The sequence below is a fragment of the Acipenser ruthenus genome, unplaced genomic scaffold (assembly GCF_902713425.1).
Source record: "Acipenser ruthenus unplaced genomic scaffold, fAciRut3.2 maternal haplotype, whole genome shotgun sequence".
Classification (NCBI taxonomy): domain Eukaryota; kingdom Metazoa; phylum Chordata; class Actinopteri; order Acipenseriformes; family Acipenseridae; genus Acipenser; species Acipenser ruthenus.
Window position 1 is genome coordinate 1 of NW_026708167.1, and position 26,986 is coordinate 26,986.

The 26,986-nt window shown below is 40.1% G+C and overlaps 2 protein-coding genes, 2 long non-coding RNA genes and 3 other non-coding genes across 7 annotated transcripts; 4 read left to right on the forward strand and 3 right to left on the reverse strand.

Annotated features, from left to right (window-relative positions):
* Window positions 1-270: 270 nt before the first annotated feature.
* Window positions 271-2,903, forward strand: LOC131729897 (uncharacterized). The gene is made up of 9 exons (XM_059020162.1): window positions 271-366; window positions 444-590; window positions 706-786; window positions 1,458-1,628; window positions 1,734-1,830; window positions 1,924-2,144; window positions 2,217-2,367; window positions 2,461-2,669; window positions 2,784-2,903. The coding sequence occupies exons 2-9, from the start codon at window positions 498-500 to the stop codon at window positions 2,901-2,903; spliced, it is 1,143 nt and encodes a 380-aa protein (XP_058876145.1). The 5' UTR covers window positions 271-366; window positions 444-497.
* A 1,471-nt stretch (window positions 2,904-4,374) lies between these two features.
* Window positions 4,375-5,872, forward strand: LOC131729899 (zona pellucida sperm-binding protein 2-like). The gene is made up of 7 exons (XM_059020163.1): window positions 4,375-4,422; window positions 4,497-4,624; window positions 4,705-4,894; window positions 4,983-5,125; window positions 5,370-5,463; window positions 5,552-5,659; window positions 5,755-5,872. The coding sequence occupies exons 2-5, from the start codon at window positions 4,609-4,611 to the stop codon at window positions 5,399-5,401; spliced, it is 381 nt and encodes a 126-aa protein (XP_058876146.1). The 5' UTR covers window positions 4,375-4,422; window positions 4,497-4,608; the 3' UTR covers window positions 5,402-5,463; window positions 5,552-5,659; window positions 5,755-5,872.
* Window positions 5,873-13,189: 7,317 nt separating this feature from the next.
* Window positions 13,190-15,665, reverse strand: LOC131729901 (uncharacterized). Its single transcript, XR_009323789.1, has 4 exons — window positions 15,645-15,665; window positions 15,206-15,226; window positions 14,537-14,590; window positions 13,190-14,054 (listed from the first exon to the last, which is right to left on the reverse strand). It is a non-coding gene; the product is annotated as an uncharacterized LOC131729901 (long non-coding RNA).
* Window positions 15,666-16,157: 492 nt separating this feature from the next.
* On the reverse strand, window positions 16,158-24,012 carry LOC117965260 (uncharacterized). The gene is made up of 4 exons (XR_009323790.1): window positions 23,243-24,012; window positions 17,203-17,271; window positions 16,954-16,983; window positions 16,158-16,176 (listed from the first exon to the last, which is right to left on the reverse strand). It is a non-coding gene; the product is annotated as an uncharacterized LOC117965260 (long non-coding RNA).
* A 1,889-nt stretch (window positions 24,013-25,901) lies between these two features.
* Window positions 25,902-25,975, reverse strand: trnan-guu (transfer RNA asparagine (anticodon GUU)). Its single transcript has one exon. It is a non-coding gene; the product is annotated as a tRNA-Asn (tRNA).
* Window positions 25,976-26,388: 413 nt separating this feature from the next.
* On the forward strand, window positions 26,389-26,461 carry trnak-cuu (transfer RNA lysine (anticodon CUU)). Its single transcript has one exon. It is a non-coding gene; the product is annotated as a tRNA-Lys (tRNA).
* Window positions 26,462-26,805: 344 nt separating this feature from the next.
* trnal-caa (transfer RNA leucine (anticodon CAA)) lies at window positions 26,806-26,916 on the forward strand. Its single transcript has 2 exons — window positions 26,806-26,843; window positions 26,871-26,916. It is a non-coding gene; the product is annotated as a tRNA-Leu (tRNA).
* The last annotated feature ends 70 nt before the right edge of the window (window positions 26,917-26,986 follow it).

The following is a 26,986-nucleotide window of genomic DNA, read 5'->3' on the forward strand; positions in this document are numbered from 1 at the left end:
ACCTGTGCTGCTACAACCTTGGTCAGATTTGTTGACCTCAAGTGCGCAGAATTAGAAATTATTTACTCTAAACCTATTGTTCCGAATGGGCGTATAATTCTACAAATATAAATAGTTTTTTAAAAAATTGCGAAAAGTAGATGGGACGTGGCGGTGGGGGTGTTCACTTTGTTATATCTCTACATTGCTTGATCACGTGTACAGTTTCTTAAAAGGCCATCTGAATTTCTTTCTATAGACAATAAGGGGGTGCTTGTCTCCCTCTCTCCAAGACTGGCTGCACAGTGTGGATATAGCTTAACTGTTGACTTCTTGGGAAATGCCAAGTTCCTTGCTTCTGTGCTGAGCTGCTTTGCTCGGAACACAGTGAGTCGTCATTTTATTTCTTGTAAACTTGTTTCTAATGGTGACATGCTGGGACTAACTTTAGCCTTTGTTTCCAGAATGATGAGACCTACAAGCTGACAGTACAAATCAGTGTCTTCTCAAACAGTGCTATGACTTCAGCTTCCTCCTATGTTCAGAGCATGACATGCCGCTATTCTTCATGGGTGGAGAGGGAGATTTTGTGTGAAAGAAACTACATGGAGGTAAAGGCTGTCAGGATGTGATAATGCTGTTTCAGTATAACTTGTTGGGTTGTGTGGGTATTTTAATTGTCCTTACAGAAGTGCTTCACTCATGACTAATTTCAATATTCTTTAGGTTTCTGTGAGAAGAGGTGTGCCACTTATTGAGCCAAACTTTGTTCAAGATGATCCTGATTGGTCCCTTGCATACCCTGAGGTAGAATCATGTGACTTTGCATTTGCTTCATTCACATCCCCTTGGTCTTGCCTAATTGAGGTCTACTCTACTGTCTCATCTAGAGGAAGCAAAATCTAACGGCCCCCTTAACTTTAACCTGTCTCCCAAGAGGGTGGTCATATTGGAACTGTGTAACATTTAAGGCATTGGCTTTGTATAAATATATTCTGTGATTTGTTTTGGTAAAACCATGATTGTGGTGAAGTTAACACTTTCTTGTCAGTGTGTAAGCCTTGTATTTCAACCACTGAGGTAGTGGCTTCATATGTGCAGGGTTATAAACCCTTCATGATAAATGTGTCCCTGATAAGCCTTTTTGAAGTCTGCTGTATAGGAGCAATTTCAAGTATTATCCTAAAGTTTTGGTACACTGATTAAGGTCCAGTACAAATGAGTGGCTACAAACTCTGCCTGTATCCGATCCAGACCACATGCTTTCACGTAGGCTCTTTCGTACGCAGTTGTATTTGAGGATTCTCTGTTCCATTAGACGTTTGATCATATAACGGTTTCAGTGATACCTTGTTAATTTCACCCTTCAGTTTTAGTTCATGTTTGATTAAACAAGCCATCTGCTGTGACAAATCCTTTAGACTGGGGATGCTTTGTGTTCAAAACTCCCTATTCTAATGGGGTTTTCTCTTTGCTAGGCAACTGCTGCTGACAACAGCATCTGGAAAATTGTGTTCCATCTCCCAGCAAATAGAAAGATAACCATGACTGTTGCTCGGGCCATGACAAATGGCTATGGCATAAACACTACACCAACTCGAATTCTGGTTAGAGCTGCATACAACTCCACAGAAAGCCAGCCTCAGGTGGTAAGTAGTCTAGGCTTCTTTGTTCTCTAGTACAGTATATCCAGACTATGAAGGTAGATTTAGTCTTGCTTTTGTTTTAGTAAAATTCCCCCTCCCCTCTAACAGATCCAAACTGTACCAATGGCTGTGCCAAGGTCAACCACCTTTTATAAGCAAAGATGGATGGTCATGATGGTGGACACTGCAGTTACATGTCCTACTGGTGAGTAAGCTTATGGAGGGTAACGGTGCTCAAGAACTGTTCTACGTTCAAGTGAATTTTCTATACCAAGTCTATGGTGTTCCTTTCTGTCAGATGGCACAGCCTTCACAGAACAGATGATTACATGGAATGTTCCCCGTGTTCTACCTCCTCTTGTTCCAACACTACAAATTACTACCCTTGATGTTCAAATGGGAGTTGATGGTCGCAAGCTTGACCCTGCAACAATCCATAATAGAGATTATAAACTGGATGTCGGTCCCCAGCTAATCACTGTAAAAATTCCTGTGGGAGCTGATGGTGGATATTACAAGGTATGTAGATGTTCAACATCTTCTAAATCCTTATTTTAAAGCTTGCTTCCTAAGATGCTTCTGTGCTTTCAGAGCCATGTATTGGACAACACCTATGTGATCTCTTACTCTATTGAACCAATACTGGAGCATACCTGGCAAGATGGGCCTGAGAAGACCAAGTACACAGTACTTCATCCAATAACCACTCCTTTCATGCCTCGGCCACCAGTTGTCACAAACAGTATGTAAAACTTGTCCACATGCAGTAAATCAAAGGGATTTGTTGCAGTGCTCCACTTCATATCCTTCATTTAACTGCATGCTTTAATTTCAGACACTGTTCCTAAAGCCAGGGAGTTCAATGTGACCCTGGGGACATTCCTGCCTGATGTGGAGCTGGTCAAAATTATAGTTGGACCAGAGACGTTAACTGTGCCAGAAGCCAACCTAAAAGGTTATAATGTCCAGGAGCATGTCTTTCCCAATGGATCCAAGACCTACACTCTCCAGGTGCCATTTGAGGACCCCAATGTGAAGCAAAAGGTAACATCCCACCTGTTCAACCATCCAATTGCCCTTTGAAAAACATTTTCTTCCTGGATGTGTTGCTTGCTGTCTGACTTTGGGTTTAATCCTACAAACCCTTGCTCTTTTCAGGTAACTCCTCCAGACACCAGAACCTACATTCTGCCCCTGACCTACTTGCTGAATATAGTGCCAGAGAATACACCCTTTACTCATCCTGCTGTAGTTGAAGCCATTCTCAGACATCAGTAAGTGCCTGACTATTTGTGGTCTACAACTACCCTTTTCTGACAATCCAGTCCATTGCCCTGACAACTGCTCTTCCTCTTGCAGTTCTACCTACAGTAACTGGCTACTGTGATGGTGCTGCATTCTATACCATGGTAACATATGGCAACATGGGTCGCAACTGGGTTCCTTTTGTGGGCTCAAGAGAACTTGGTGGAAGTCTGCTTGCCCTGTACAAGTATAATGCCAACACTACCAATTTCTGGATGACTGTGCCATACAATTCAGTTGATGCCACATATGAAGTAAGTGATGGAACTTTAATGTGTTTTTAGTTGTCTTGGGTTCAACACATTACTGACCTGATGTATTGTCTCTGTAGGTGATCAGTTCTTTAGGCATCAGAAGCAGGCTTGACTTTACCTTGAAGGATGTTGGCACCATGGTTGTGGTGGCTGACTTTTCTCTGTCCTGCAGTTTCCCTACAAAGATGATTGGTAACTCTCCTGCAGACCAAGCATTTTTTAGAATAGCTGCTTTTGAGATTGGCCAAAGGTTGCATGGAGTGGTATTGAAGCTATAATCTGTTTCCTTAACCTGGATCCAAATGCTGTGTTTCAGATTGCTTCGCCAATGGAACTTGGCAGCTCTCGCTGTGAAAGTGGAATCTTTCCCCAGCTTGTCTCCAAGTCAACTAACTCTAAGGGATCCGAGTTGCCGGCCTCTTCAGTCTGATGCTATCAATGCGGTTTTCTACTTCAATGTCAACTCCTGTGGAACAACTAGAAGGGTTAGTATTGACACATTTTTAAAACCATATTTTGAGGAGGTTCAACATATTGACAAGTTGGACACAACACCCCTGGATCAATCTGGGGAGCCATGGTGACCTGGTGTTTCCATCAGCTGAATTACTTGCATGAATTGTGTACATCTGAAGGATGCCACCTTTGTATTGAACTGCTTGTCCAGTTGAGAAAGGTGTTGACACATGACTCTTGGTTATGGCATTGCATGTGCTGCCTATAGACCTTTTTGGGTCAATGGCAGTGAACTGGAAGGAGCGTACTAACTGGGGAAGATCCCATGGTTGGTACGTAGGATGGGACTAAACTAGTACACGAGTTAATAACAATTGCAGCTCAAGAGTCGCCAGCTGTGTATTCAAATGTATTTGCAACAAATCCAAAATAACTGCTGTTGCCCTCCTAGAGGTTACTAAAACAATACCAAATTAGTCTAGCAGTTTCTGTAGACAGACTTGTGGTATCATACTAACTGTAACAAACATGAGGTCCCAATAAAGTGTTCAATTATGAAATTGCAATATTCATAATCGATGCTTTTTATTTTTAAATTGTGAAATTGGTACAAAGTTAGTACACAGCTGGGGATGATCCTGAGTACCATATTGGCTAGTCTGCAACTTGGTATGCAGCTCCATACTAAATCTACAAGTTCATTGCAACCTGAGCCTTTTGTGATTCCAGTTTGACAACAACCTCCTGTCTTATGAGAATGAAGTGCTGTTCACATCTTACCGGTAAGGATTGCAATCAAATTGAGAATCCTTGTGGCTGAGCCTGAAACTCTCTTAACCCCATCTCCTCTTTCCAGGTTGAGAGTTGCCTGTCACTATCTGGTCAATGACACCAAGGTAGTACAGTTCTTGTACCAGAATAATCCTGCACCTGTAGTCCAGCCTGGCTTGGGGGACCTTGCAGTCATCATGCGGCTTGCATTGGGTATGACTGGGCAATTGAAATAATATAGATGCTCTAGTAGTGTGTTTCCACCTATAAAATTCTCCCTTGCATCTCTGCAGATTCAACCTACAATGACTTCTATGGCGCTCGGGATTACCCTGTTGTGAAGTACTTGCGAAGACCCTTGTATTTTGAGGTAGAGCTCCTGTACAGCAGGGATCCACAGGCTGAATTGTTTTTGGAGAACTGCTGGGCAACCTATTCTGCTGACAGGAATAGCTCTCCAAAGTGGGATGTCGTTGTGGACAGGTAAGATGCTTGAATATGATATTGCTGCTACAAAACCTAGGAATTGGAGTTGTGGCTGATGTGCTCCTGACCTACTTTCTCTTTCTAGCTGTGAGAACTCTGCAGATGAGTACTTGACCATCTTTCACCCAGTCTCCAGCAATGCAAGAGTGCTGTTCCCTTCCCATCTGAAGAGGTTTGAAGTGAAAATGTTTTCCTTCCACAAGTGGCCGGGATGCACTGAAAGGACAGGTAAAGTGGAGTGTTGGGATGGGGGTCTTGTACCACAATGCATGGTTTGGATTGCTTTGCAAGCAGCAAATGGTCGCTGTTCTCAAATCTTTAGTGAGTTGGAATGAAAACATGTAACTGCACTTTTGCAAGAAACACTTATGATGCAATATATTTGTTTTTCAATTCAGTAATCCTCATTGGATGATGGTACTGCCTGATCTATTGATGCTAGATTTGCTTGACAAGGTGTGCTGTCTTTCAGATTTACTTCCACTGCAGTGTTGTGATATGTGATTCAAACCGGCCATCAGACAGCCTCTGTAGCAGACGGTGCATTCCAGGGAAACAGAGGCTTGGTAAGAGCTCTGTTTTGAGAGGGGGGGGGGGACATTTTGCATGCATTTTTGTCCATTTGTTTTGATGGACTCCTAATTCCTCCTGTAGGTCACAGTGTTGAAGGGATGGGTGGTGGTGGTGCAGTAAAGGTGTTTGTGTCTTCTGGCCCAATTGAGCTGAAGAGAGATGGGTCCCTTCACTTTATGCCTAGAAGTGGTAATATGCATGATGTGAACACAATTGCAGTTCAAGTAAAATTTATATAACTATCTCCTTTTTATTCCTCTAAATATTTCTTTCTTCTCTTGCAGCCCAATTCAATGTGTGGTCCCTTCTGGGAGCTGCAATGGGTGTGTGTTCAGTGGTTATCTTTGTAGCTGGAGTTGTATCTTTCTGGAAACTGCCAAAAATTGTGTATTGATAAATAAAAATCTTACTTGTAAAAGCTTATTTTTTTTGTGCTTTACTAATTCTACACGTGATGTCAGAATGGCCATGTCAGTGGGATTTTCTCATCCTTGCTGTATTTAATGCTTTGATTTGCCCTGATCAGGCCATTCTCAATCTGGTGTGTTACTCAAGGACCCTTCACTAATTCACTGTGTGAACCCGGGGGCAAAGACTTTCCTCCATTGAGCTGTAACCCTATTTTTATATTGAACAGTAACAGGGCAATTACTATACCTTAAGTTATTTAGCATGATAAAATTAAGGAAGAAACCCCCCCTTCCCCCTCATTTGTCCCTTTTATTAAATATGTATTGGGTAACAATTTTCATATAGAAATTCTATTTCAGTATACAATTTATATATTGTCATGAACCAGGCTTCAACAAACAAACTAGAGCCCGGCTTCACTATTTTAAGAATATATGTTTAACTGTTAATTATTTTGAAGCCTCATGTGTAGAAATAGTAATGGAGGAGGGGGGGTTCATTTGAAAACAAAAGCTGGTGTAAAGTTAAAAGCTGTCCACTAAAGCCAGGCTTGTCCACTTTCCCTTATGTTGGGCACTTCTCCCTGACAGATTCTCTTGTATCTTTTAAATTTACATTGTGGTGGCTTCATAAATGATTTTCCCACTTGTTAGTTTTTGTAGGCTAGGTATCCTCTACATTACAACTCATCATACAGTCACTGTGCTTCACATCACTTCCAGCTCTTAACTTCTAGAATAATTCCAGGTGTGTAAACTTCCCAATTTTCAGAATAGTCAGCTTTTATTAACTTACATCCAATAATAAAACTAGTGGAAAATCCTTCCAAAACAGCAATATGTTCCATACCAGGAACTCCTTTCAAAAGTAGAAACTAATTGTCTTCAGTTGAACTGTATTTGTTGCTGCTCCTCCTCACTGTGTCATCTGTGTTCTTTATTGTTTATTTTCTACACTGAATTCTATAGTTCATTAGCTATAAAGAAAACTACCACTTGAGGGTGCAGTGCATAGAAAAGGAGCACATACCAATCCATAAACCATAATAATTATACATACCTAAATAAACTAAAATAAGAATACATTCCTGTGACGAGATAAAGTGATCCCGTGCTGTAAGCCATCCTCCCAGCCGCCAGCGGCCTGTGAGCCAGCCTAGAAGGCCCCAACAGAGATGGTGTGACGTGGCAGTTCTACCTTTGGGGCGGAAGTCCCGAAAGGACGGTCACCATCTTTGTTGAGGGCAACAACACGGAATGTCCTGCAAAGTCCCAGAATTGGGAGGAGATTAAAATGCCAATTGCTGATTGGTGTTCCGCGGCACATAAAAGGGGGCCGTGTTGTAGCAGTCGAGGGTTGTATCTGAAAGCACAAAGGAGTGTGGAAGAGGTACTGAGGGATAAAACCAAACAAATGCTCACTGTGACTTTTTTGACAGACATAAACAAACTAATTCAAAAGAGAGACAGCCAACCAGGAGGGTGGACACCAGAAAGGCAAGGACAGCCACCCAGAGTCTGGATAATTTTACTTTGTTGTTTGTTTGTTTTGTCTCTCCACATTTCAGTTAGCGTTTCTCTTTTGTTTGGACATTTTCTTTTGTTTGTTGTCCTGATTACCACGGTTTGCAGACACAAATAAAGGAAAAGAAAACAACTTGTGTCATATCATACCATTGTCTGGGCTTGATTATTTTTACACCTCCACCCAACTCAGCTATCTGTGACAATTCCTTTTTTTTAATAATCAAAATTCCAGTTCAGCTCCTACATACGTTTTTGCAAAAGCAATTATTTTTGCTAACATTTCGGGTTCTAAAATCACTATTTCCAGCAGTGCAGTTCCTTCCTGTCTGTATTGGTCATACTTTAGGGCCCATGGGAAGCCTGTGGCAGGCATGCATTCTGGTTACCATGTGACTCCTTGTTCATTGGGACAATTCAGGCTTTTCCAATTGCAATGCATTCTGGTACATTCTACACCTCTTGGTCACTGTTCACAGCAGGACTACACTTCCCACAATCTTTTGGCGTGTAAGTTGAAGAGCCTAAACTATCCCAGTGTGTTCTAGTGTGCATGAAGTCATATGGTAACCCTGCCCGTGAAGGCCTGTTTCAGAGTCCTGCCCCATGCAGTCTCCCTTATTTTGAAAGCTCAGTGCTGACAGGTGTACATATTATAAAACACACACATGCAAAGAACAGAATTCTAAAAACAAACTTTATTATACAGTTCTGTGGGTGATCGTGTTCACAAAAACTAAGTATATTAAGTATTAATCCAAATACATGCAAAACATAAAACATTAATATATCTCTTTCATTTTTGCTTAGTGTAGTTTGTATTACTCCCGTTAGATAAAAAAAAATCAAATACAGTGGCTAATGCAGCCTCCAGCGTTCAGCCACAAAACGGTAAAACTGCAAACAAACTACAATTCCCAGAATCCCGTACCAGTTTCTGTAGTCCCATGTGTGATGCCATAGGTCTGGCTGCCTCTGAGTTGTGATCACACAGGCATAATCTACTTATTAGATTCCTTCTTGCTTTGACATGCTACTTTCAATATGCAAGTTTAGGGTGAAATTATCAACACTCCTTATATATATACCTTGTTTTAGCATCACAAAAAAGTGCTACTTAACAACATGTTGTTCTCTTCATGTTTGAGTGTGTGAGTTATTGGAACTGAATTCACTACACTGGAAACCCCGTGTGTAGTACGGGGGGTGTAATGTGTTTATATTATAAAGAGGACGGAGAGCTTGATGCAAGACTCGATCAGACACAGGCACATTCATATTATTAAAACTGCTATCAGACTCTCCGGCGCCGTCACTGTGAGTGCTATTTGAACCACACTGGGTTTGTATTTATATTCATGTTGGGTTAATCGGAGATGACTATCGGCGGCCCGTCTGTAGTACTACCGGAGATTTTAATTGCACAGTTTGTACCGCTCTGTGCAGCGCCGTCCCGTTTGTAACACGGTACGTGAACTGCATTCTGCTAAACAAAACATCACAACAGCAGCAGCAGCGCCATCTACTGGACAAAACCCAGACATACACGTTGAAACAATGATCCAGTCCAATATCTACAAAGACTAAACAAGAAACTATTAGCGAAGCCCCGAAAAAGAAAATATTATACAAAACGGTTTAAAATCAAATGTTTTAGATATGATTTAGATATTCGGGTTGGATACCTCGGAAGCCGCGGAACTCCAGCGTTTCTCCGACAACCACTGATAACCCCTCCCGTGATGATCGGCGCTGCCATGACAACCCATGACATCACCCGCACAAGTTACAACACGGCGAGTCATTTTTTGTAGCGCAGTATTAACGTGTTATTGTTTTCACAAAATAACATCAATAAGATTATCAGATCACCTGCTAGTGTGTAATAAACAAAACCTCAAATATCACTGGATTGATACAGAGACAAGCCGTGGCACCAGCAAGAGATAAAAATGTATTTACTTATTTATTTGGTTAAACTTTAATCCAGCCTTACATTTTAACTTCTTGAAGTTACCACAGTGTGTCTGTGTATGAATTACTGACGAGTAATATTTGTGATTTGATTACTCTAGCAGATGAACTGATAATGTATGGATGTTATTTTGTGAAAACAATACAATATTAAAAAATAAATACAACATTTAATAAATAAATAAATAAATAAATTATACACCAAACTGTAGCACATTTCTTTAGTCTTAATATCATAACAAATATACTTATTATAAATACGTATCACCTTTTATTTGTTGGAAAACGGTCTGGAACTTCTAGTAAAGTATTTTTTTTTTTAAACAGTGCTGTTTGAGTTAAAATATTGTTTTCTTCAAAATTAAAATGCCAGCAACGTTGTGTTAATTTAACGAAGCGCCTAACGCCGCTCGGAACGTTCGCATTTTTAAATCCTAACGGTCTCTGCTCAGCTGAGCGGAATGTTCACGAGCCGGTTGCCTAGCAGCGTCTCCCCCTCCTTCTCTGCCCCGCCCTCTCGCCTTCTCTCGTTGCTCCAGCTAGGAGTTCAAATTTAGCTTCGTTATATCTGCGCAATTTTTTCAATTTAGCTTATTAGGGGCTTCGTGTTTTTAAGATGGTTCAGGTGCAGTCCGGACAGACTGACTGGAGCATCATTACAGTATACCGCACTGCGCTCAGCTTTGTGTGGCGGCTGATACACAAAATAATGAACGACTGTTAAATAAATCACATGTATTGCTTTTTAATGCTAAATATGTATCTGGTATTCTAAGTATTATCTACAATTAATAATTCAGCTATATTCATATTCATAATGTAATACAGTATTAAGACAGGGTCCAGTATTAGAAATAAATAAACACGCTTTAAGAGAAACAGCAGTGGTGTTTATTGACCATTCCCATACATTCTCTATATGTTTCTACATCGTGGTTGCACAGGGACAAGGGACTCAGTGATGTTAAAAAAAAGAAAATAGAGCCCACAATTAACCAATATAGAAAGGAAGGGGGAGAAATGTATTGCCTGTGTGCAGTACCTTACACTTTTCTCTATTAAATGTCATTTGAAATGTGTCTGCCCAGTTCTGAATGCTGTCTAGATCACTTTGAATGTCCTCTGCTGCTGCAACAGTGTTTGCCACTCCTATTTGGAAATGCAAACACAAGTCAAAAAGGAAGTTAGAAAGGCCAAGAGAGATAGATATAAATGAACATTGCTAAGGGGGCTAAAACCAATTCCAAAATGTTTTTCCAATATTATAACAACAAGAGAACATTCAAAGAGGAGGTTAAATGTCTAAGAGATACAAATGGCAAAATCATAGATGAAAAAATAAAAAATAGCAAATATATTAAATGATTACTTTTCACAAGTTTTTACAAAGGAGGATACGGACAACATGCCCCACATGTCAACCTGTTCCTATCCAGTTTTAAATAACTTTAGCATAACAGAGGCAGAAGTGTTAAAGGGACTAGGAGCTCTTAAAATAAACAAATCCACTGGGCTGGATGAGATCCTCCCAATAGTACTCAAAGAAATGAAAGAAGTTATTTACAAACTGCTAACCGAGATCATGCAACAGTCTCTTGACACAGGGGTTGTACCGACAGACTGGAAAATTGCAAACGTAATACCGATCCACAAAAAGGGAGACAAAACCGAGCCAGGTAACTACAGACCAATAAGTCTGACTTCTATTATATGTAAACTTATGGAAACTATAATAAGATCCAAAATGGAAAATTACCTATATGGTAAAAGTATCCTGGGAGACAGTCAGCATGGTTTTAGGAAAGGGAGATCGTGTCTAACTAACCTGCTTGAATTTTTTTGAGGATGCAACATCGACAATGGATAATTGCAAAGCATATGGCGTGGTTTATTTAGATTTTCAGAAAGCTTTTGACAAAGTCCTGCATAAAAGATTAATTCTCAAATTGAATGCAGGTGGGATTCAAGGAAATGCATGCACATGGATTGGGGAGTGGTTAACATGTAGAAAACAGATTAGAGGAGAAAACTCAAAATGGAGCGAGGTAATCAGTGGTGTACCACAGGGATCAGTATTAGGTCCTTTTCTATTCCTAATCTACACTAAAGATTTAGATTCTGGTATAGTAAGCAAACTTGTTATTTACAACAACACAAAAATAGGAGAAGTGGCAAACACTGTTGCAGCAGCAAAGGTCATTCAAAATGATCTAGACAGCATTCAGAACTGGGCAAACACATGGCAACTGACATTTAATACAGAAAAGTGTAAGGTACTGCACACAGGCAATAAAAATGTGCATTATAAATATCATAATATGACACCTATTGAAACACAAGTGCAGCGCTTAGAACACATATACAAATAGAACTAATCCACTCTTCTATTAAACTGTGAACTTAGTGTTTGATTGAATCCATCTCTGTGTTTGTATAGCCTGGAAACAGGCATCAGTGCCTTGCATAGCTGCACACACTGCCATCATTCACACTGACCACAAGAGGGAGCCAGAGCACCACTGCTGTTTATAATGTAATAACAGCAGTAATAAGACAATTGACATAGGCATCAGTTACCTCCCCAGTCAGCCCAGTTCTCCCATTGTTAACACAAAGCTCCTCACATCCAGTCATCTAAACACTACAGTTTGGTCTGTGTCTGTATATGAGCAATACTGAAATTGAAGAAGGAATTTATGAAAAATACCAAGGAGTTTATGTTGACTCAGAAATGTCTTCATCTAGACAATGTGGGGAAGCTATAAAAAAGGCCAACAAGATGCTCGGATATATTGTGAGAAGTGTTGAATTTAAATCAAGGGAAGTAATGTTGAAACTTTACAATGCATTAGTAAGACCTCACCTAGAATATTGTGTTAATTTCTGGTCACCACATTACAAAAAGGATATTGCTGCTCTAGAAAGAGTGCAAAGAAGAGTGACCAAAATTATCCCGGGTTTAAAAGGCATGTTGTATGCAGACAGGCTAAAAGAATTGAATCTATTCAGTCGAACAAAGAAGACTATGCGGCGATCTGATTCAAGCATTAAAAATCCTAAAAGATATTGACAATGTCGACCCAAGGGACTTTTTCGGCCTGAAAAAAAGAAACAAGGACCAGGGGTCACACGTGGAGATTAGATAAAGAAGCATTCAGAACAGAAAATAGGAGGCACTTTTTTACACAGAGAAGTGTGAGGGTCTGGAACCAACTCCCCAGTAATATTTTTGAAGCTGACACCCTGGGATCCTTCAAGAAGCTGCTTGATGAGATTCTGGGATCAATAAGCTACTAACAACCAAATAAGCAAGATGGGCCGAATGGCCTCCTCTTGTTTGTAAACTTTTTTATGTTCTAGAAGCGGGAGTATTTAAATGCTGTCCAAGCCCACTGACATTAATTGATAAACTTGACCTTGTTATAATACAAGTTAATACAGACAGCACAGTGAGTCTTTAGAGCAAGGTCAATTCTAGCACATCATGATAATACAATACACACATTTGTGGTTTGTTTCCCCAGAGTTGGAGAGTAATTCATTAGTAGAAGTGAAGGATGAGAGATGGTCCAGGTTCAATAACCAGTTTAATGTAGGGAGCACACAGTAAAGTAAAAGCAGGGTTTGCCATAATGCCTCCAGCATCTCATCATGCCTCTTGGTTTACCCACAATATGCAAGTAATAATTACCTGGGAAAGAGCAACGTGCTTCTGAACGGCTAAACCGATGACATTATAGAAACAATCAGGCACTTTCTCCTTTACTAAATATGCAATGCAGAAGAAAGAGGAAATACATGAATCCTCCCTTGCCTGTTAAGAGTTCTTTGTTGTCAATAAAAAAGTGCTTTTTGAATGATTTCAGTGGTGGCAGTTTGACAAGAATACATGTCATGTGAAATAAACCAGTCCAAAACGAGACATTGATGCTAATAGTTTTATTGCTTAAAAAGCTTTACAGAAAGAGACAGGCTTTTACCCAGTTTCATGTAACAGCAGATAGTGTTGTTTTGGCAGGACAGCATTTATACTGGTCAACAGTTGGAGCATTTGTTGTCATGAATGCAAATAAAGAGATTTTTAAATAATTGAGAGATGAAGAAAATCTCTATATAAACACAATGTTTTTGTCAGTCTGTGAACAAGGCCTGTCACGGGTCACTTGTGACATCACAGGGTGGCTGTGAGGAGCTGGGAGAAGAAAGGAGTCTACTGGTCAAACCTGACTCGGTGCAGTGATTATGAGCTGGGGCAAATCAATCAAGCACGCTCTCCAAGTAACGCTTTGTATATGTGCCCATGTGCAGCTGTGTTTCTATTCAAACATGTGTGAGCATGTGATCTCACTGAGAATCTGAGACTACATGTTAAATAAGGACACCTTTCCATACTTTCCATATTATATATCCTTGAAGAGATTGACCAAATGCACAACAGAGAGCAGCTGTTTTAAACAAACTGGGAATGGCCTGATAGAAATAAATATGGGTGCTGTAGCTGTGTGTTTGGAGAGGGACCACAACAGAAAGGTTACAGCCATGCTACAAAAGAAGGTTGCTGGTGTGTTTAAGCTTTGCTTGCAGGTCTGCTGTCAGGTAAACTCCAGCACTGTGATCCCTGGGCGCTGCTGCTTCTCAGTAGTGCTGGCATCGCCTGCAGTGGTAGGTACGCCAGTCTGAAACCAATTGAAGACATTATCAGCAACCTGGGCAGAAAAGCTATTGTTCTGATCCATACCCTACAGAGCATTGCACAGCTAGGTAATGGGATTGTGGGGTGGTAATGGTCAGCATTGTCTAATAATATAGGCAATCAGTGTCACACTGAGCTGCAGAATTGAACTCCCTCCCATGTGTAGACAGCATCCTCCACACTCTTTGTATTGCACTCCTTTGAATTACAAATTTGAGTAAAGCTTTGTGTAATTCAGCATGCAATTTCACAATCCCAAAGGGTATGGAATCAACTGCTAAACTGTGGAGCCACCACAACCTCGCAATGTAATCCTATCAATAAAAAACACGGAAACCCTCTATACTAGTTCAAATGCCAAACATGCTTCTGAGGTTTTATTCAGAGCAATCCTAGATCAAAGCTCCTTTGTTTTAACCCCTGCTTTTATATTTTGTTTCACTGAAATGACAAAAGCATACTCACAGCGTGCGCAGCGGTACCCATGATGGTAGTAGAAATAGTAGTGATAGTGATGAGCTACACAAAAAAAGAAAAGATAATTAGGAACAGTCTATTTTTAACACAGAGCTTCTTAAACCCACTGCCTTCTACACTGTAGCCCAGAACTCAACCCCCTGAGCTACCCAGGGACAGTGGCCCAGTGGTTAATGAAAAGGGCTTGATACCAGGAGGTTCACATCCCGGCTCAGCCACTCACTCACTGTGTGTGACCCTGAGCAAGTCAAAACGTAAAACTGGAGTCCTATTGTAAGTGACTGCAGCAGCAGTTGTTGATGCATAGTACACCCCCTAGTCTCGAAGGCACTTTGGAGAAAAGCGACTGCTAAAAGACTAATGAATAAAAAAGTAATACTCAGATCCACAAGCATGCACATTGCCTTCCACTCTGCAGGGCACCACTTTCTCTAAACACTGAGCTATCAAACCCATTAACTCCTATACTACAGCCCAGCACTAACCACTAAACTGCTCAAACCCACTACCTTCCACACTGCAGCTTTGCACTCTAGTCACTGTGTCACTGAAGCCTCTCAGCAAAGCTACACTGATAAACAATTCATACCCTGATTGAAAATAATAAATAAAACCCACTGATTGCTGCATAAAATAAAGTAGAATCCATTTACTTACCATAGTAGCATCTGTACCTTACTGTGAAAGATACAAGTGATATTGAGTTCAGTCCATTTGAAGTCACTGCAGTGGCTGCTTTGTACAAGAATGGGGCCTCAGTAGTGTATTAGAGAGCTATATATTTCAAAGGAGTGTCTCTCTATTTGTACATTTCTATTATTGGCAAAATCCAAAGCCAGGGCTCCTTCTTTATATCCCCTCCCACAGGATACAGAACACCTCACTATGTGAGTATGTATTAAATAAAGATGGCATTTCATATTAAGAGCAGCTAATTCATACTATTATACAATAATACCCCATTCCATATTCTCAACATCAGCTGTAGGAGGCCCCATTGTTAACATGTATTCATTTCTTGTGACGCGCACAGTACATGTGTATTGTATTGTAGTGTACAGTCACATTTTTATTAAAATATCAGATTCACACTTACCACGAGCACAGATGCTATAATCTGGAAATGAAATAAACATACACCATTAAATACAATTTAAAAATATATATATACAATTCATTTCTACATATTAATGTACCATAATAAAATAAAATACTTACAACAGTAAGCTGTTCCAAAGAAAAAGAAAAACAGAAACAGTGGTTATTGGATTTAATAGTTCACTTTATATTCATGTTTGAGTTCCATTTACTGGAATGTTTTCTGTTCCTCTGAGAATATAGGTTGATTTTGATAGCTGTTACAGGCTTAATGAAGACACCAAGGGGCACATTTCAAAGTGTTTCCTCCAGTCTGTCCAGAACTATGAAACCACTCCATGGTAGAATATGTTGTAATACTGAAGTGTTTCTCAATGTCTTCAGTCAATTGACCTTCAGTCTACAATCCATGCAGTTCACCCAAACCAGGAGCCAGCTCCAGAGAGACACACACTTACTTCTGTAGTATCTTTTGGACAGGGCATCCTTCTTCACTACCATGGACTGTGTCAGGACCACTTCAGAATCCACTTCAGGAGACAGAAAGCACGTGAAGATCATTAAACAAACAGTAGATTGCATCCCTTCTATTTAAACACAGACCATGTTGAGGAACTCTCCAAATCTGGATTAGGATTTCAATGTACATTAAAGAAGATTGCTGAACAGTAAGGAGCTTCAGATTTCATTTTGTTAGAGTGTGTGTTACAATGTTTTCACCTGAGTTCAGGAGCTGCTCTTCAGTTCTAGTTGCCTGTCTTAGATATATGTACATAATGTAGGCTGAATCAGTCAAAGTGTCTTTATAGAAGAGCTAGTGACTGGATCACGCTTCCTTCTGCTTTCAATTCACTGCTATGCACTAGATGGTGATGGCACTTACTAACAGAAAGATATTTCAGTCTGCATTACATATGAAAAGAATCACACAGACTTATGCACAAAACAACTGTGGTCAACTATGAAAGGCGCTATATAAAATAAACATTGACTGATAAAAAGGTAAGGGAACAGGACAACCTTTTAGTCAAGTTATTATATCTCAGTTGGGCGATCCTTCTTACTGACATTTAAGGTGATCAATTAATACAATACGTCTTATTAAAGGTGCTGCATCAACACATTTAAATGCACATGTTAAATGCAAACAGATGAAATATTTTCAAAGTGTATATCCCTCAAGCTTTGTGTTTTCCTCTTCCACTTCAGTGTGACAGACAGACAGACAGACAGACAGGCAGACAGACAGACAGACAGACAGACAGAAACACACTCAACAGAAGAAGCTATAGGCCATCTGTACTCACTGTCAGCTCTTTTCTCCATCATATTGTCTCCTATCAGGTAAAACAGAAATAGGTTTATACAGTTAGACGTACATTAGGAAACAGATCTGGGCATTTTGTGTTAGTGCCAGTAGAGAAACAGCAGCTAAATGTGCTCAGATTCACTGGGGTTTGGCCTTAAGTCTATCATCTGTAATTCACAATGTGTTCCTCTTGAAGGTTTAACGTTGTACCCACACACTACCCAGACGTGCTTTTCAAAGGACTCACCCAACTCCCGCTCTCCTTTGAGTCCATCACTGTCCAGTTCAGCATCACTGTCACCTGAATCCTCTGCCTCTGGAACAGGGAGAAGAGAGCTTCATGAAGCAATGAAGGATTCCCTCGACTGCAGTGCACAGCTTCATAGGACACTCAACACAGGGAGGCAGAGAGTGCCCTATTACATTGCAATGCAGAGCTGTGAGGTTTAACCAGGAGATTTCTGGATATACAGTAGCCCTTGATGTTATGCATGATTAGCGATGTTTAGTCAGGTTGAGTTTCTAAACAAATTGTGTGGTCTGTCCAGGACTGTGCTTTTTTGTCATTGCTTAACTTAAATCCTGCAAATAAGAAACTTTCTTTCTTTCTTTCTTTCTTTCTTTCTTTCTTTCTTTCTTTCTTTCTTTCTGTTTGTTTCTCTTTCTTTCTTTCTTTCTTTCTTTCTTTCTTTCTTTCTTTCTCTCTTTCTTTCTTTCTTTCCTTACCCAGCGCTCTCTTGTTCTCCAGTGCTCCTTCCTGCTCCTCTGAGTCTTCCAAAGTGTTGCTGAGATCTGTAAACACAGGCTGTGGTTACATTTTTAATGAGAGCAGTCCTGTGTTGTATCCAGTGCTATGAAAGGAATGACAGCATGGAATGGAGAATGCAAACGGACCGATTAGGAAAACTGGGATTTTTTAAAATTTTATTAAGATTTTTGTATCTGTATTGAAAACATGTAATTATGGTCATAAAATTCTGCACTTTTGTTAATAACTGCAACAGTGTAGAATAGTTGAATTAATATTATATAAATAAACCACTTTAAAGTGCCACATATTATATAAGGCAAGGAATTGTAATAAATCAACTTGCAGTAAACAGTTTGCATTTTTAATATCTCTTAAATAATTTATTATATTAAATCTGCTGTATAAAAAGTGGTTTGAATATTAGCACAATAAATGAAAGAGCAGGTCTATATGTTTCAAGGATATGTATATTTTGTGAAAAAGGTAAATCAAACTGAATGAACATTTTAAAATCTCAGTGTATTTTATTCACACCCTGCAATGGTTTATTGAAGAGATGAGCAGGAGGCAAGATCGACTCGAAGGGAAATTTCAAATGCAAACCTTGATTTGTTCCCCCCCCCCCCCCCCAATATATTTAAATATTTACTGTTTATGACTGTTTCATTTCTAATAAGTTCTTATAAATGATAAGAAACGATGAGTTGATTTGGCTATTCACGTGGATAAGCCACAGCTGCATTTTACAGCACCAGGGAATCCTTCTGGTCTGAAGCAGCCTCTTAATAAGGGGTCCCCATGGTGGGAGGTGGTTGATGCAACACATGGGAGTTTTCAAGTTCTTTAAATGCTGTGTCTTATTCTAGTGGAGTACAGGCTCATCAAATCAATCCCCAAACCTCAAACCTCTGTGTTGAGAAAATTGGATTGAGTTCTGGAAGAATGGATCTTACCCAGTTCTCTCTTGCTGGCCTGGTAACCATCATCTCCCAGCTCTTCAGAGTCCTCAAGGAGGCTCCTTGCATCTGCACACAGAGGAAATGGAGGGGGTGGAATCATTATTTTAAATGGCAATGTACAAATTAAGAACAAAGAAGGATATTCTTATGGTAAGTTGATTATTCAATGATGCAGCATTGAGGAAAAGCCTGCCTTCTCCACTATGTTATCTCATGGAAGACTGTCTGCTATCTCCCTACCCTTCTGTTATTCTGATGAAAGTCAGTCAATGCCATCTCTTCCCCCATTTATTTTACGTTGAAGGCAATCAATGCAATCCCTCCCTCCCTCCCCATGTTACTCAGAAGAAAGGCAGTCTTACCAGCCCCTGACAGAAGACATGCTGTCAGGACCGAGAGGAGAATGGCTCTTGTAGTCCAGGCTTTCATCTTGACAAGGTGCTGATGCTGCTTTTCCACTCTTCAGCTGCTCTGGTCCCTCCACCCTGCTCTGTTTTATACCCTCTCCCAGGCAAATGCACTCCTTCACCACTAAACCCTCATCAAGAACCCTTTCTTTTTCAACACTGTGATACTGTGTGATGCCCTCCTCTTCCAAATTTCCATACTTCACTTGAAAACTATTTCCTCTATACCCTATGATCCAAATCTATTGACACAGTGTCAGTGATCTCCATTGTTCTCTTAACACAGTGCAGAATCAGTGCTGGGGTCAGCAGGTGCAGACAGGGGGCCCCATATACAGTATTAAAGGCAAAAGAATGATTAGTTATCAGTCATGCAAAATGAAGCATTCTCTGGAATTTCATATCTACAGTACAGTACTGCAAACACCTGGCTCACAAACATGTTCATTATACCAGGTGTTGTGGTTGAGCTGCTTCTTTCATTAGCAAATCAGTCAGCTGCTGTACGGTGTGGAGTGCATGTTTCTTATTGAAACATTTCACAATTGTATTACTAAGTCTCTTTTTAGAAGGAAAAAAGTAGGATTGAAATACACAGTGGGTGTGAGAGAAAGACCTTGGTGTTGTGATAGACTCATTTCTACCAGCAACGGGGAAGCAATCATAAAGATGAAGACTAATCCCGGGGTTTAAAGGAACGAGCTGTGAAGAGGGTACTGAATTTGTTTAGCTTGAACACAGAACAATTAGGCAGACTTGACTGAAGTCTTTAAAAACTTGAAAGGTGTTGACAAAGTTAACCCAAACTAATACCTCAAGCATAGCACTGACACCAGGGTCAGAGGGCACTGTTGGAAATTAAGTGTGGATAGCCATAGGACAGAGGGTAGGAAACACCTTCTCACAGAGTATGGTGAGGGGATGGAATGGGTTACCAAGTCATGTTGTTAGGGCTGGGATCCTTTAAGACCCGACTTAACAGGTTTGAGATCAATCAGCTGCTGCACTGATGGGCCGAATGCCCTCCCTGGTTCTGTGTTCTGAATTCTGGATCTCCAGTGTGCTGGCATTGATTGGTAACTCCTCTCCAGAGTCAGTTGTTTTCCTTGTACACTCAACCAACCCTAAATATGCTGAGAGAACAGTTGAGGGAACTAAATCAATTCAGTCTGGAACAAAAAAAAGACTAGAGACTAAAGCTTTTAAAAAGTTGGAGTTAACTGTAGTCACTCTTTCAAGCACAGCAGAGAGACCAGGACTAGAGTACACAGTTATAAGTGGAGACAGACTTAGGACAGAGGTTAGGAGACACATCTTCTCAAAGTAAGTTACTTAACCTCCTTGTGCTCCGTCCTTCGGATGAGATGTAAAACCAAGGTCCTATTGGAAGTGACTCTGCAGCAGAAATTGTTGGTGTATAGTTCATTCCCTAGTCTGTGTAGTTGCTTGCTTTGGATAACAGCGTCTGCTAATTGACACATTTATTATTACACCCAGTGTCAAAAAGGGCTCGGGTTGACGTGCTCCTCCAACTGGGCAACATCCCTTGCAGCGGAGTTAACAAACAATCAACAGACAAGGGAACTGAATCTATTTAGCCTGGAACAAAGAAGGATTAGAGAAGACACTTCTCACAGAGTTGGGAGTGTTTGAAATGGGTCACTAGAATGGTGCTGCTGCAGAGTCATTAGGATGTCTTTAAAAGCCAACTAGATGAAAGCCAGGGATCAGTCAGCTACTAGAAAAGTATTGATGCATTAAATTCCCTGATTTTGTTCATAACTTTTCTTATATTATTAAATCAATGCCCTATTGTAAGTGACTGCATATAATGCACAGTTCACAGCCTACCTCTGTAAAGCACTGTGAGATGGTGGTCCACTATGAAAGGTGCTATATAAAAATAAAGATATTATTATTATATTATTACAAGCTAAAAAGATTATTATTTATTTATTTCTTAGCAGACACCCTTATCCGTCTTACAACATTTGGAATTCAAAGAGAAAGAATAAATATGGTGTTTAACTTGTAATGCAATATATGAACATGTGAGCCTCCACACCTTGCATTACACTCAAATGCAGGTGCATAAGCTTCTATATGAAACCAAAGGAGTAACTGCACCTGCACAGAAAACAGCACATACTCAAGTATAAGCGCATGCGTCAATTCCTAGTGAGTATACGGTAATAAAACCAAACCTGATCTCACTGCTAAACATTACTACAGTACTAGCTTCAATAGTTCCTTTAAACAAACCTCTCCCAATTCCAATAAAATGACGTTATTAGTACATGAATAGGTTACTTTTTAATTAACCAAACATTAAGAACACAATGAACAATGTTTGATAGTTTTAATGAGCTCGTTGCTAACAGTTACTAGACTAAACAAGCAGCACTTCAAATGAAGCGTGACCACTGCTCCCACGGAACACCTGATTGTCCATTTCAAAGGAACTTTGATGGATATCACATCACTGATGCATGTGCTGAAATATGGAAATATAAAAAGCAAATGTGTCACCAGTAGTTCAATTGCTTTTTGAGTAATGGCTTCTTTCTTCCCACCCATCCATACAGGCCAGCTTTGTGTAGGGACCGGCTTATTGTTGATGTGTGATACCATTCCTGTTATTCTACATTGCAATTATCGGTTAACGCTGTGTCTGTGTTCCTATGAACAAAGTGAAGGAAAAGTCATTTTCATATGAACATCTTTTTATTCTACGTCCTGTACAAAACAAGCCTCAGTGCTGCTGGTCTTTCTCACCTCCTGTAGCCTCACACTGGAGCATTGCATCCACTTCTACCTCCCTGTCAATCACCATCATGACTGCCGTTCTGCCTTTGCATTGTTCTAATGCAAACATCCATTTCTCTACTGCAAACATGCTTAGAAACCAAGCCAGGAGACTTGCAGTCTTAGCAAAGTGTCTGAGGAATGTCTTTTTGTTACCTGATACTGTACTGTGAGAACGGTTTTGAAGGAAACGGTCAACGCAGAATACAAGTTTCAATGTGTCAAATACAATGAGCAGACAAGCGACTGCAGCAGGATAGCCTGCTTATTCTCAAAGCAGTTTCATTTAAACACGTGATTTACACAACTCAAACTTTTTAAAGTGCAGCAATATGTTTTTTGTACAAACTCCACCTGTGTAATAATCATTAGCAACAACACTGGAAGCTTACTTGTGCAACGTCACGTGAACTGTAGATATAAATCCAATAACATCCCTTGTAGTATTAAAATACATTTGGAATGGTGTGGCTCTCCCTATTGTATGTATCCTGTGCAAACTCATCTCTGCTCTTAAATAATAACCTGTATTAGTAAATGTTTATAAGCAATATGAGCGACCGTTTCCTAATTCCGTTTACCATCAGCTGAACAAAGTACTTTATTTAGAGACTCAATCTAGAGACTCAATAAAATGATACAATTCAGTTGACACTTTACTGTGTTGTATTTACTTCCTCCAACTTCAACCCTTAATTGAACTTGTGGAACCACTCGTGTCCAAAATCTTACAGCGGATTGGTGCAGGCAGGGTGCTGCTGCCGCCCCTTTATTCACACAGTGAGGTCTGGAAAGATCGTGTAAATGTGTGTGTGGAACAAGAAGGAAACAGGACTAAAGCAAAAGAACGAGCAGCGAATGAGCCGCGACTGTACCAAAGACAAACTCAACAGCACTGGAGCGGAATACAATGAAACCATTTATCTAACAATAGATTCGCAGTCAAACAGTTCAATCAAACACTGAAACCCCATGTGCTGCTGCCTGTATGTTGATATTAAATCACAAATCATTATTCTAACCCTCTGCAATATGGTCTGTGACTGTCTCAGTGGGACTCTATACAAGACATCACTTTACCAGAAGGATACCATTGAAGGCTCTTAAATTAGACTGGCTAAGATTTACCAATCTAGTACTTTATTAATTTCTAGACTACCTATTTAAATATATAAAATAATACAATGCCTTGATTAGACTCCTTCTAGCCAATATTAGGACAGAACTGTGTTATTAACAACGCTTATAATAATCAAACACTTTAAAACGTGTCCGAAGAGAAATTCTAACCAAGATCTTTCCAACAGAAGGTAGTTTAAGGTGCTGGATTGACCAAGCAATACCACACAATAAAATCAATCTTACCTTGAAATATTAAAGGCTGTTTAATGTCTGCATCTGCAGCGTTTATACACGCTCGCACAGCTTTCAGCTCGTTCTGTGATATTTCCAATCTCAGCTTCAGACTTTCATTCTCTTTCTCCTTTTTGTTCCATTTCCACTCTGAATTCAGTGAATTTGCTGCCGACAGCTTTAGTAATCGCACACAAGACGGTGTGTAGAGCCGCTTTCACTGCGTGCTCGATGGTAGAGGCGAGCTCGTCTTGAGCGACACGGACACACTGACGCGTCCATCTTCACTGGTTTGAGTTTCACACTGGTCTAGCGGAATCCTCTTTTCAATCAGAAACACCGCCTGCGGTTTGTATTTAGTAATATTTATTTTTTACTGTAGCCTTCCCATTCAAATATATTCATCACTTCTTCTGGTGTGATAAAGAAAGAACACAAACAACATGCTTTGCAAGGAGTAACTTTACTTTGGTCTTTCAGAATCGCGCAGAGCTCTGCTGGAGCTTCAACGCGTTTGTTTCTCAGTAAATCATCTCATTGAAAAGCTCGACTTGTCTGTAGCTGCGACTGACGCGCTCCGCTCTGTGTGTGAAATTCAACACAGAAAAGGGATGCTTTCCTTTTCACGGAACTCCGTGCAGGTAATAAACAAACACAAAAATCACTAATTATTAGAAAACATTTCATCCCAGCCTAAATACTTTAAACAGCAGGAGACAGCGTGTTGTAAAATCATCACTGACTGCAGCCACCTCTCCACACATGAACAAAACAAACCTCTCTATTTCCTGGACTGAAATGAAAGCGTCACCAGCAGAAGGCGGGTCTGGTTGGACCCATCGCGTATTATTGGCTGTAGAAACACTCTATCCCCAGCATGTGAGCCTGATTGGCTGTAGAAACACTCTATCCCCAGCACGTGAGCCTGATTGGCTGGCCTCCCTGTCGAGGCGGTTATGAAACTGGATGCCAGAGTTCGCCATGTTGGCTCTTCAGCGCTGTGTTCAATGCGATGCATTCAGGCGCGTTAAGTAAGTGAGTCGCTCAGAAAGCACACGGAGCTGAATTTAAATGACTTAACGCTCTGCTACAGGAGAGCGCTGAGCGACTTTTAAAAATGGAGAATAATAATGATTTGCTTGTTTGTGTTTCTGAGGTGATGGTTGATGAAATGGCCCCGTGTGAAGTTACTGTCCCCTGCTGGACCTCGCTGAGTTCGGCGCTCTGTTTGGACTGAACCTCATATCTGTCTGTGTTTAATATCGACAATACCGACGTTAATAATGAACATTATAAATAATATTAATACCACAAACCTAATAATAATACATTAATAACTATAAAACAGCTCTACATTTAAAAAGAAAAATGAAATTAAATAATACAAATTCGAAAACAACCATTTGTGGAGTAGAGGTTAGGGCTCTGGACTCTTGACCGGAGGGTCGTGGGTTCAATCCCCAGTGGGGGACACTGCTGTTGTACCCTTGAGCAAGGTACTTTACCTAGATTGCTCCAGTAAAAACCCAACTGTATAAATGGGTAATTGTATGTAAAAATAATGTGATATCTTGTAACAATTGTAAGTCCCCCTGGATAAGGGCGTCAGCTAAGAAATAAATAAATAATAATAATTTTTACATTATTGTCTACATGCATCATCTCAGATAATTACAGTGTCATTTATCAGACCCTTCGGCGTTGTCTTTTGAAGAATTAAACCTGCCAGATCGAACGCAGGCTAACATTCAATTAATCAATCTATCTATTAATCATATATATTTTCTATCGCGCCCGATATGCGCTTCACAAAATCTACTTAAAAACAACAAAATATCTAATTGTAAGGCTGGTCGAACAAAATAAGTCTTCAGTGTAATTTTAAACAAAGAGCGCTTTCCACGATTTAAGATGCTTTAGAGAGACAGAATATTGGAATTGGCAGCCGAAACTGGGGGATAAAACTACCTGTGATCAAAGTGGGCAGAAAAGTTGCATACTTTGCATACCGTATTTGGGAGAAAAGAAAACGGATCATCTCTGATTTGCAACGTTTCCATGGTTCGGCCCGGCCACTGCCGTGTGTCTGGTTAAAACGATGTTCAGTTTTTTTTTTTTTTCTGCTGCTTGGTAATTCAGTCATGAGGCAGCTGTAGCAGAGTGGCGCAGCGGAAGCGTGCTGGGCCCATAACCCAGAGGTCGATGGATGGAAACCATCCTCTGCTAGCTTGTTTTTCTTCTGTTAGCAAACTAGTTTTTTTTTTAATATTAACTGAAGCAATTAATTAATATTACATATCGTAATCAAGGATGATATAATGCGCAAAGATACTTGTCTCATAAGAGCTGAAATAAATTATAGCGCTTTGATATTATGTTACTAACGGATTGTTTAGAAATGTACGTAATTATATTACAACTATTCTAAAAAAGAATGTTATCTCGAAAAAGGAGGCTTGACAAGCTGAAATTGCTCAGCTGGGAGAGCGTTAGACTGAAGATCTAAAGGTCCCTGGTTTGATCCCGGGTTTCGGCAAACAACAAGACGATATTTGTTTTGTATTATTTTGAACTAAAAAAACAGAGCACATTCATTCTTCAGCGTAATTGGATGAAATAACAGCGTATCAGAGTGCCATTTTCTAATGTGATTAAGAAATGCAAAAAACATCGTCCCTGGGTGGGCTTGAACCACCAACCTTTCGGTTAACAGCCGAACGCGCTAACCGATTGCGCCACAGAGACCAACCTGTTAAGCAGCCAAAGCATACGGGAGTGATGAGCAAGGCGAGATGCTGCAGAACGTGATCGAGGGAGCAGAACTCATCAGAACCTGAGATCACATCTAAGAAGAAAGCAACACGGGGCAGGAAAGTCTATGTAATCGATTATGGAAGCACAGCATATGTCGTTTTGTTAGATAACACCCTGGGAGACAACAGAGCAGTGTGTGTAAATAGCTACAATGGAAACCATATACTTACGACTTAATTTTGATACAGAACTGTGGTCATGTGTAATCTGTTTTCATTATGATAAGAAAACTACAGTTCCGTGGATTATATTTGGAATCTTTGGTTCTGTCATTCACTTTTTTCTCAAATAAGATGACAAATTATAGCTCAGTTGGTTACAGTGAAAGACACCTCGAAAAGTCAGCCCGGCTAGCTCAGTCGGTAGAGCATGAGACTCTTAATCACAGGGTCGTGGGTTCGAGCCCCACGTTGGGCGTCCTTTTTAAATACATATTGAAGATGTTTCTTCGAGACAACGGAGCAAAGTCTGATTCTGTTCACATTGTATACAGTATTGCAACAAAATTACTTATTGGTCATTGTCAAATAGCAATTGCTATTGTAAAAAGCATGCATCGTTTCTAGCTATAACGAAATTGAAATAAATAATCTTACTTTTTTGGGTTGACTTCAATCCGTTTCTTTTTTTTAGAATTGTTTTAGCATCATTCATGGAGCATCAGTTGGTATGTGCGTAATAAACCCAATCGGGCCTTGATACGACCCCCTAGTGTGTGCTGAAATAAATAATGCGTTTTTCTACATTAACAAACGCAGCTTGTCAGAATGGCCGAGTGGTCTAAGGCGCCAGAGTCAAGGACTCTGTCTTTCTAAAGAATTGTGTGTTCTGGTCTCTGAATGGAGGCGTGGGTTCAAATCCCACTTCTGACAGTTGACTTTTACTTATTTTTAAAAATAATAAATTTCAGCACTCAATACCATTTTAATTTCCATTTTAAAT